Below are 11,584 nucleotides of genomic sequence, written 5' to 3' on the forward strand. Positions count from 1 at the left end.
CAAAAAAAATAGTCTTCTTCTTGTTCTACGTTGTATTCCTCTTCATCATTTTTGGTACTTCTGAAACAATTACAAGCGAAAAACCCAACAATGATAAAGCAGAATCACTTACACTAAGTTTATATCCTATTGATTCTTTACTTCATACTACTTACCCTGATTTGACTCCTGAATCCCTATTCAAACTAAAACTACAGAGGGATCGAATTAAGATTCGAAGCTTATCCAACATCATGGCATCAGAAAGTTCTAATAATGATGGCGATGGCGATGGCGATGACGATTATGATTTTTCATTTCCTATTGCACCAGGTCCTTACTGGAAACTACCAAGTCCATCATTAGTTCTTGAATACTTTACCGTGTTGAGAGTCAGTACATCGCCGGCGATTGATTACGTTCTTGTGGTAGATACAGGAAGTTCTCTCACGTGGATCCAATGCTTTCCTTGTAATAAATGTTATGAGCAAGTAGCTCCCATATTTGATCCAAAACGGTCCGCAACGTATTCGGTCAGGTATTGTAATCAACATGTATCACCTTGTGATGGATGTAACGATCGTGGAGAATGCACTTACAATTATGTCTATGGTGACGGATCATACTCGCAAGGAGTAATAGCTCAAGAAGTTTACAGTGTCGGTGATCATATGATGAATTTGACTATCGGATGCGCGCATAATAGTAGCGGAACATTTAATCATTCCGATGGAATATTGGGGCTTGGTCGTGCTGAATTCTCTTTTGCATCTCAAGTTGATCGTAGGTATGGTTTTAAAAAGTTCTCTTATTGTCTCGTCGATAAGTCCATGAAAGAAGTACCTGTTGTATCATCTATAAGATTTGGCAATGACTTATTAGATCTACCGAGCGATGTAGTGTATACACCGATTATTCAAAACCCCGACCATTACTACATCAACCTTACTAGTATTATTGTAGCGAGCAAACTAATTACAGTTCATACGTCACTCCCCAATGGAATAATGGTTGATTCAGGAGCTTTGCTCTCCTCGTTTCCTCGGCCTCTTTATGAAGCTGTACGTGATCCATTCCGTGTTGCTGCTCTTAGACTTGGTTGGAAACCTGTGACTTACAAATATCATGACACGTGCTATGATTTGAGTTCATATACTGGGGGAATTGTCACTGTCAAAGCACCAGAGGTGATTTTGTACTTCGCCGGTGATGATGAGGCAGCTATCGACTTGAAAGCTGAAAACGTATTGTTTAATTATGCTTGGGTCGAGGCGAATTTTTATTGTCTTGCATTTCGGCCAAATTTATACGAGGGGTTTGCGATTCTCGGTAATGTACAACAACAAGGAATCCGTGTTGTATATGATAATGTTGAAAAAGTTATTGGGTTTGATCCAAATAGCTGCTGAGCTTATACCATGTACCTTGTTCTCGTTGTCACATTTACTATTATTCCTACTTCTACTGGTGGAGTAAGTACCTGTGTACGTGTGAAATAATAAGCATTTTGAAATGTCATATGGTCTCGTTTTGCTCATTTAAAACTTGCTCTTTGTAATGGTGTACCAGATGGTGACGTTAAACAAAATATCGAGAGAATATTTTTCAAATAATGGAAGGCCTAGAGTTGTAGTAGTTGTTAAAACTTTTGTTATCTATGGCTTTTGATTTGACTTGATAGAAAAAAATTGGAAAATTAGAACTGAAATTCAAAAGATACTTATTTACAAACATTCACTTAATATTGGTGGAAAAGAAGTGGCATGCACACTTACACCCAAAAAAAAAAGAAAAAGAAAAAAAAGAGTTCATGTTATCATTTCCGATCCCAAATGTGCCCTAATTCAAGATGTGTACGCAAAAGTCAGAAAACAGTCCATAACATAAAGGATACTATATAGAAAATGTCAAAAAATGATAGTTTCGGAAACCTCCACCAACGAGCAAAAACACCAATGTAACCAAATAGTTGTTGGAGAAGCATGAATTGGGAAATTATAGTGGAAGGAAGATGGTGACGTTAAACCAAAGCAAGGGTGTTCAACTGCTCAGAATTTCAGTCATGTCCATCAATTATTCAGTCCAAACTCTGAAAAATGGAATATTCCTGTGCTTGAAGAATTATTCGATGCATTTGTGGTTAATATTATTTTTCTTATTCCCATTCATCATTCTCAACCAGATAGGCTAATTTGGTTATTAGAGAAAAATGGTCGCTTCTCAGTAAAATCGTGCTATCGGCAGATGTATAATGAAACAACAACAATGCAACCTGTGAGTGATTCGTTGAGGAAAATTTATAACAGATTTTGGAAATTGACAACTTTACCAAGGATTCTACAATTCTTGTGGAAAGCTATCTCCAAACTTTTATCCACTAAGGATGTTCTTGGATCTGCCATTGTGGAAGATGACTATTGTCCTTTTTGTAATCTATGCACAGAATTTGCGTCTCATCTCATTATGCACTGCAATTTTTCAAGAGTGGTGTGGTTTGCTTCATTGTTTGGAAACAAGAAAAAATTGGCACTATTTTTTGGATAGTTTTAGGGTTGATTGGGTGTTTTCAGGAACTGTCAAATCAAATATTTGGGAATGGGATAATAAGAAAAGCAGTAAAGTGGTTAAGAAGATTTGTTGAATTCTCCCCTTCGCAATTTGGTGGACAATCCGGATAGAGCGGAACTGCAGGTTATATAATCATAAATAGAGAAATGTTGATCAAGTTATTATTTCGGTTAAGTGTATTATGTTTAATTGGTCATTGCATTCGAAACTTATTGACGGATTTTCTCTTAGTACCTTAATATGTAATTGGAATGCTGTAACTGGTAAAAGTTAGCATTTTTGTATTTGTTTCTCTTAGCTTTCATCGCTTTGATGAGTGTTAAGTCTTTAATGAAATTTTTCCTTTTTGTGTCAAAAAAAAAGTGTGGTTTGTTACTATTGGCTGGACTTCGAATAATGCTGGTGACTTATCTGAGTGGATATGCAGTTGGTTTGACAGCCTGATGAATGGAACAATAACAGACAGTGATGTAACTTCTAGAGCTATAATGCTTGGAGTTTATGGTCTGAAAGATGTGGAAAAGTGTTTCAGCAGGCAATGCAAGACCTGAGGCGATTATCCAGAAATGCAGAGTGTTGATTGACGAACAATTGTCAATGAATAAAAAACTCTCTTGTGTAACTCAGAGAGTGAACCGTCATTCCGTTCATTGGATGCCTCCTCCATTAGACTATTTCCTACTATAAATGTTGATGGCTCTTGTAGTTCCACTACTTTTTCAGGTGGCATTGGTCTAATAATTAGAAATGTTGCAGGAACACAACAAGCAGCAAGGTGTATCTATCTAACGGAAATTAGAAGTGCAGAACAGGCGGAGTGCATTGGACTGTGGCAGGCTGTGCGTTGGGAAAAGGAGCAAAAGTTAGAGAAAGTTCACTTTGAGATGGATGCCAAATTCGTTGTTGATGCTGTTAACAAAAACAATGGAGCCATTGATTGGAGACTGCACAACATTGTTCTTGACATTAAACATTTGTTTTCAGTTTACTTCTTGGAAATTGTCTTATGTTCCAAAATAAAGAAATAAGGTTGCGGACATTCTATCTAAGTTAGCTAGAACAGATAGAATCACTAATAGCTGGAGCTATGTCCAGGGCTGCCAACGGGTACCCGATTACCCGGAACCGAACCGGAACAGGGTGTGTCGGATCCGGTTGTGGGTCCTAAGATTGGATCCGTTAGCAAAATCACTACCCGAGGGTAGACCCGTTAGGAACCGATAAGTTTTCGGGTCCTAACGAGTATTACCCGCCGGGTACTTGTCGGGTATTGGGTACCCGAATATTTATCTTTTACTTGTTATTTTTACTTTAAATAGGGAGATTTCATATAATTTCGCTTAAGTTTTTTTCGATTATCCTTCATTTTCTTATGTTTAGACTTAAGTAGAACATTTACATAGATACAACAACAATTTTATATAAAAAATTATTAAATTCAAGCTAATATAACAAATATAAAAATAGATTATCAAAAAATATTGTTGATTTTAGAGGATCGGATAAATATCCGGACCCGACTGGTATTTAAGGTTTTTATCGGATCCGGTTCCGGATCCACTAATTTAGAAATCGGATCCAGAATCGATTAAAATTACCGGGTCCGGGTCCGGCTCCGAGTAGTATACTACCCGGATCCGATAGGACCTGTTGGCACCCCTAGCTGTGTCCCTCCTCCAGAAATTTGTCATCAGTTGTCTATTGACTCATCTTTTGTATTGGCTTAAGTCCTTCAATCAATAAAATTTTCTCAGTTGCAAAATAAAAAATGAATACAAGGTCAGTTACCAGGTCCATCACCTCGGCTCTACATCAACAAAATAATGCACAATAAAATCAAGAATCATAAAAAAGAAGATAAAAAGAGAAAAAGGAGAGCTAAAATAATTGAACACCTCTGGAACTCCCAAACAAAAGATGAATGAAGTAGATACATGCACTACGCGTTTTCTCCTAGGATGCTCGAAATTCATTTAAAACTTCTTCTTTGTAATGGTCTACCAAAAAGGACTATAGACTCTTCAAAAATAAAGTAAATATTCTCTAATTAATGCAAATGCTAGGGAATATCTTGTAGTAATTGCAAATAGATTTATTTTCTTGGTTTTACCTATTTTTCATCTCTTTTTTCCTATTTCTCATCCCAATTACACAAATTAAATTTTATAAAACTCTTTTTTTATTGGGTAAACGAAACTCACTCTAAAATTTCCATGGTTAACTGGACCCTCACCACCACCACCGTGACCCCATCAAATTGATTAGGTTAGAAATTAGTCGTTAAATTATTATCTTAACCACTAATCATGGAAGATTGAATTGGCAACGTTACTTTTATTTACGTGAAAAATAGGACATAAACTAGAAACTTTCTCCCCACCCTCCCAGAAATCCCTAAATCCTAAAATCATAAACCAGAAACTGAGACTAAATTGCCCATTTCTCTTTTTGTTCCGTTTTCTTGATGATTAGCAACAGTACTTACTTTTGAACTGAACTTGTTCCTTGGTCCCAACTAGGCAGCTGGAGCTAGTAATTAATGCAAATGGACGTGATCGATCTTCACTTCTTCAGGGTATGGTTAAGAAGGTTTCAGTTTATTAAAGAAAAACAATCCATTTATATCTGCGAAAATTATATGTTTATCTCGATTTTAATTCGTTATTTCCATCGCATCAACATGCAAGTTTAATAATGAAAGGAATAACTACTGATTATGCGGTTTGATTATAGTTCTCCTCCTTCTCGTTTTGGTGCAACACTATTATAAGATCATTTCTGTGGACACACCATGTAGCAGTAGTGATGGTACCATATAATTAAGGTGTGGCGATGATGCAGGTTAGTAGAGGATTAGATTCGAGAGAGTGAGAGGTGGAAGAAGGAAGACTGTGGATGAAGATGAAAGGGTGGGTTTCGTTTACCCTATCTAGAAGGAGTTAACCAAGAAATGATTTATATGGTTGGGATGAGATTTAGGAAAATGAGGGATAGGAAATAGGTAAACAAAACTAGTCAAATAAAACCAAGGTGACCAAACATGTGGTACAAAAAATCCAGCCATATTATTTTTAATAAATGAAAACCATTTAATTAAAAAGTGACACAAAAATCTCAGGTCAAATAATAATGTGCAAATTTAGTTTTTATTACTTTAAAAAAAAAGCCAAACATACCCTTTTTACCTTGTCTTCTTCTTCTTCTTCTTCTTCTCTCCTTTCTTTTTTTTATTTTTGCGGTTTTCATCTCCCCACCAGCAGCAACAAATATCTCTCCATGAACACCATCACAGCACCTCCGTCACCACCAGCAACAACACCTCCGTCACCACCAGCAGCAACACCTTCGTCTCCTCCACGAAACCTTTGTCTCTTTTTTGTCTATTTCTATTCATATATATCACCAACAGTAGCTCCGCCACCATCAAACCAACCGATGTGTCCAGATCCGCCACCAACAGAACCTCTGTCTCCTCCATTAACACCATCATCACCTCTGTCTCCTCCATTAACACCATCATCACCTTCTTCTTCTCCGTCTACCGATTTTCCATCAACAACACCGCCTCCTCTTATTTTTGTTTTTCCCACCAGTACATCAGATCCGCCACCAACACTACTTCTACCTCCTCCTTTTATCATCTAAAACCACCACCAATATCTTCAAATCGGCCACCAACAACACCTCATCTACAATCAACACCAGTACCTGCAGATCCGCTCCCAACAGCACCTCCGCCTCCTCGTTCAATCCTCTACAATCACCACCACCACCACCTTATGATGTTTTCATCACCAGCAAATGATGATACATCTTCAAAGTCGAAATCAATATTGTATTGGGAAATGACAGATTTATGATGAAAAATTCTGATAGTTTTGGTTGGTGAAAACAATAAACTAATGATGAAACCAAATTCGGTTTCATCATAAACTTGCATATTTTCTGTCATGAAACCAAAGATTTTAATGATGAAAATTAAGTTTATAATGAAACCAAATTTTGGTTTCACCTGACTTTTGTCTAGTTTATTCTGTCTGACTTGGAAGACGGCGTGTTTGGTTTCATCATTGAAGTTATGTTGGTGAAATGACAATATGTGGTTTCGATTGTATGTAGAATGGTGGTTTTGATTATATGTGTGTATGAATTGGGAGAATGTGTATAGCAGGGTCTGGTACTGGTACTCCAAGTATTGATGAAGAAGTTTTGTTGGTAGTGGTGGCCGTAATTGAAGTTATGGAAGTGATAACGAATGGATTAACTGAGTAAGGGTAGTGCTAATGCAATGAGAGTTGTACTTGAGCTTCAGGTGTTGCATAAAGGACTAATATGGGTTACAATTAAAGAGGTGTGTGTCTGCATTGTTAAAAGTGTAATGAATTGGCTGAAGTTGATGAAACCTAATTAGGTTTCATCGTATTCTTTTTTCATTTTGTTGAATATTAATATCTGTGAAGCCAATTTTTGATGGTGGGATACAGGTGGATTATTTTTTATTGAAACTGGTTGTAGTTGAGGGGGTAATGGTAGTGGTGGTTGTGGTGCTGGTGGTTGTGACAGCGATGGGGGTGGTGCAGTTGACGGTGGTGGTAGGTTTCATCTTATTGTGGATTGTTTTTTCTTGAAAGTAGTCTTGGTTAAGGAGGTAATGTTAGTGGTGGTTGTGGTGATTATGGTTGTGGTGTCGCTGGGGGCGGTGCAGTTGACGGTGGTGGAAGGTCTCATCTTATTGTGTTTCATTTTTTCTTCTTCTTCTTCTTTCTCCTTTCTTTTACGATGAAACCAAAATTTGGTTTCATCTTATTTTGGTGAAACCAATTTTGGCGGTGGTCGGTGGCGGCGGCGAAGGTGGTCGGTGGTGGCGGCGACGACGGGCGGTGGTGGTGTTGCTGGTGGTGGGTTGTTGTTCGTAGTGATAATATAATAAAATTTAAAGGTTGGGTTGATTTTTGTTTTTGTTGGGGTGATTTACATAGTAGAAGGGTAATATAGACGGTTTATGTTAAATAAGGTTTTTGTGAACATTTTGTTTTGGTGGAGTTTTTGTGCATGGATGTGACACTTTTGGGGTTATAACTCGCGGACCGATAGGTAAAACTTTTTTTTCCTATAGTAATCAGTCTAATTTATGCATTATCTTATCGATCTTCTGGTTGTAATCCAGTGCTGTTTTCATGCATTTTCGAATTTCAAACTTAAAAAGAGATTAGATAAGCACACTTAGAATCGGCGAGGTTTCTACCCTAGATAAATTTTATTCCCTCATCACTTCTTCATTTTTTTTTTTTACGGACGAGGGCGAGATTTCTGTTAAAAATTATCAATGTTTGTCAAAAGGTAAATCTTCACAGTCACAATATGAATTCATCAAGAACAAATGGTAAGCCTTTCTCTACTTGTACATATTCCATTTTCTTAATCATTATTGTAGGATCAAAAATTTTGGAAATAATTTTGACCAGAGAGCACACTATTTCTTCAAGAAGTAAAAAAATTCTCAACAAATTAATAGTACGCAATTTCAGAAGACAAAGTAAAACCTCATAAATTGCCATTATACTAAAAATGCTTATGAAGTATTTCATACAAGGTACTACTTATTCAAGGCATAATAGCAACCGTGACAACAAGAGTAAGGCACATGTTTGAGCTTACTTAGCAGCTATTTGGATCAAACCCAATAACTGATGCAACATTGTCATATACAACACGGATTCCTTGTTGTTGTGTATTACCGAGAATTGCAATCCCATCCCATATGCTTGCCTGAACTGCGAGACAGTGAATATTTACACCGATCCGTGGATAATTCCTCAAAAGGTTTTGAGGTTGTAACTCGACGAATGCATCGTCATCACCGTCGAAGTACAAAGTCACCGCTGGTGTATTAATGATGCTAATCCCATCAGTAAATATACTCATATCGTAACACAAATTAGCAGGATATTCGGAAACGTCCTGTTTCCAACCAAGTTGAAGAGCAGCAGCGTGGAATGAATCACGCACAGCTTCATAAATAGGCTTAGGTAACCAAGTATCCGTGGATCCTGAATCAACCATTATCCCATTGGGGAGTGACATATGAGTAGGAATATGATTATCCGCTACACTAATACTAGTGAGGTTAATGAAGTACTGTGAGGATAACTTGGGGTTTTGAATCATCGGCGTATATACTACATCGGTTGGTTGATCTAATACGTCTTCGCCAAACCTTAAAGATGATTCAGGAAGTATTTTCGTCGTGGATTTATCAACAAGACAATAAGAAAACTTTTTGAAACCATACCTACTGTCAAGCTGAGATGCAAAAGACAATTCACCACGCCCAAGGCCTAAGAATCCATCCATACCTTTATATTTTTCGCTACTATTATGCGCACACCCAAAAGTCAAATTCATCAAGAAAACACTATCTGATTGATCAAGTCTACAAACTTCTCCGGCAATCACTCCATGCGAATATGTTTCGTCACCATAGACTCTACTATAAGTGCATTCTCCGCGTTCGTTACATCCACTACAAAGTGATTTGTACTCGGAACAATATTTGACCGAATATGTTAGGGATCGTATTGGATTGTACATCGGAGCTACTTGTTCAAAACATTTATCACACGGCAAGCATTGAATCCATGTGAGAGAACTTCCCGTATCCATATGAAGTAAATACGGATTCGATGGCGATATACTAATTCTCAACACAACGTAGTACTCATAAAGAAATGCTGATATCATTGATGTATTCCAGTATTTACCTGGTGTAACGGGAAACTCGAAACCCTCATCAATATTGCCTCCATTGTTTGAATTTGACCCCATAAGCTTGTCGGATAGGTGTTGGTGTTTAATTAGATCCATCTTCTGCTTTAGTTTGAAATATGTTTCAGGGGACAAATCAGGGTGTCTCGAATAAAGTAGCGAACTAACATGATGTAACCTTAGTGTAAGTGATTTGGGTTTCTCTGTTGAAGTTGTTTCAGAAGAATGAATAATGAGGAAGAGAATGAGAATATAGAATAAGATGAAGAAGAAAATTGATCTTGGTGTCATGGTGATTGATGATTCCGACAAATGCAACAGGCTTTACAAATCAATAAGTTCAATAAACCTCGCTATATATAAACTTCTAGTCACATGAACCAACTAGGGTGCATTCTACACCAACTAGGCCCTAATCACCGTTGATCTGGTAATCCACGTATCTAGACAGAGCGATGGTTTATATCAACGGAGGAAAAAGGTGGCATGCACACTTACACCCAGTCATTTCCGATCCCAAATGTGCCCTAATTCAAGATGTGTACGCAAAAGTCAGAGAACAGTCCATAACATAAATGATAGTATATAGAAAATGTCAAAAAATGATAGTTTCGGAAACCTCCAGTGACGAGCGAAAACACCAATAGTAACCAAATAGTTGTTGGACAAGCATGAATTGGAAAATTATAGTGGAAGGCAGATGGTGACGTTAAACAAAATATAGAGAGAATATTTTTCAAATAATGGAAAGCCTAGAGTTGTAGTTGTTAAAGTTTTGTTATTTATGGCTTTTGATTTGACTTAAAAAAAATTGGAAAATTAGAACTGAAATTCAAAATATATTAATTTGCAAACATTCACTTAAATTCCATGGAACCTCTAAAGAAGGTTGAAGTATGCGATATCTACATGTCCAGAAAGAACTAAGGTGGGCTACATTCTGACATATTATCCACGTTATGATTGAGGACTTTAGATGTATGCCACACCATCCTCCTCGGCTCCGTTTATGCAATTATTCCAGGGTCTACCTCTTTGGCATCCAACGAATCATCAAAATGATTAGTCTCCACTCCCGTGATAAGAATAAATGTGTTGTCAACCTTCAATTTACTCTAACATCTCGGTTTATCTTTTGGATTTGAATGATCACGAAGGTTTGGCAAGATCTTGAGAGGCTTAAACTTCTTGCCAGTGCATGATAACAAAGATAAATTACACTTTTAAATAACTTCAAACTGACGAAGAGATTTTCTTTTTGGAGGAAACAAATATATCATATACGAGAAATACTTTTTTGATAATATATGGGAATTGAGGGTAAGATGAATTTAGCTTTAGCATACATTTAGTATGGTGGTATTGTTTCTAAACTATTTAGCATCACCTTTGTTACATGAACTGCACGCGAGCACATATAACATGAGTCACAGATAAACGTCCTACTAAACTAAATAATCCGGTAGATATATATGCACTGCACGATTTCAAACACGGCGTCAAGTACGCGGGTTATAATTTCATCTAAAAACCAAATCGACATTTTCTTGGTGTTTAACTTGCACATTACTTGAGTAAATAAACACCGGACAATATGCTATTGCTAGAGATTTTCCAAGTTTGTTTATCGTCTAGCGAGCCTACGATATTCTTTTATCTATTGTGAAATGAAACTGTACCGGTTAATAATGCAAATGCAACCTTTCCAAATTAACGATATTACACGTCAAGAAACTAAACGTAAAGAGTAACAATACCGATGTGTTGATAAAGCCGAGAAATTAATGTCATCTCTAAGCGTTATATTGGCCTTGTTATTCTATAAGACAATAACGAAACAGAACGAACCGGGGGTCAGCACACTTGGTATATCTTGGGTTCAACCAAAATACCTTCAAATAATTATATCAACTACGACGACATTAAGGTTAGGAGCCTTTTGCGCGTACCGAAAAGGTTCAAGAACATATATGAATGCAGCCATTCAAAATAACTAGATTTTGTGCCCGGGCGTTGGTTCACCAATTCAATCTACAAATACAATGCATCACAGCCTCTTTCTTTGATTTGGTAAAGTTCGGCTTCGCCTCTCCCAAGTCCCCATTTGATTTGGTAAAGCTCGGCTTCGCCTCGCCCAAGTCCTTCCAAGATGTAACATTATTCAAAATAAATGCGTCAAAAGCCAACACTTTGCGGATGCCTTGTTTAATTTGCACAAATTAGAAGCCTACACACTATGAAACAGCTGCATTATGAAAGGAAAAAGTAAGAA

At 37.1% G+C, this 11,584-nt stretch overlaps 2 protein-coding genes across 2 annotated transcripts; one reads left to right on the plus strand and one right to left on the minus strand.

The window, feature by feature from the left end:
* The first annotated feature begins 233 nt into the window (after positions 1-233).
* Positions 234-3,575, plus strand: LOC113280515 (aspartyl protease family protein 2-like). The gene is made up of 3 exons (XM_026529130.1): positions 234-1,366; positions 2,975-3,082; positions 3,254-3,575. The coding sequence occupies exons 1-3, from the start codon at positions 234-236 to the stop codon at positions 3,573-3,575; spliced, it is 1,563 nt and encodes a 520-aa protein (XP_026384915.1).
* A 4,630-nt stretch (positions 3,576-8,205) lies between these two features.
* LOC113280516 (aspartyl protease family protein 2-like) lies at positions 8,206-9,411 on the minus strand. Its single transcript, XM_026529131.1, has one exon. It carries the CDS (start codon positions 9,409-9,411, stop codon positions 8,206-8,208), a length of 1,206 nt encoding a protein of 401 aa, XP_026384916.1.
* Between the last annotated feature and the right edge of the window lie 2,173 nt (positions 9,412-11,584).

This window comes from Papaver somniferum, chromosome 5 (assembly GCF_003573695.1).
Source record: "Papaver somniferum cultivar HN1 chromosome 5, ASM357369v1, whole genome shotgun sequence".
NCBI classification, from domain to species: domain Eukaryota; kingdom Viridiplantae; phylum Streptophyta; class Magnoliopsida; order Ranunculales; family Papaveraceae; genus Papaver; species Papaver somniferum.

Bases quoted from the DNA above. Each gene is read 5' to 3' on its own strand.
- LOC113280515 (XM_026529130.1), top strand. From the start codon at position 234: ATGGCATCAGAAAGTTCTAATAATGATGGCGATGGCGATGGCGATGAC. The intron at 1,367-2,974 runs GTTTGATCCAAA...GTGGATATGCAG, and splicing joins AATGTTGAAAAAGTTATTGG to TTGGTTTGACAGCCTGATGA. The intron at 3,083-3,253 runs GCAATGCAAGAC...TGGCTCTTGTAG, and splicing joins GTGGAAAAGTGTTTCAGCAG to TTCCACTACTTTTTCAGGTG.
- LOC113280516 (XM_026529131.1), bottom strand. From the start codon at position 9,411: ATGGATCTAATTAAACACCAACACCTATCCGACAAGCTTATGGGGTCA.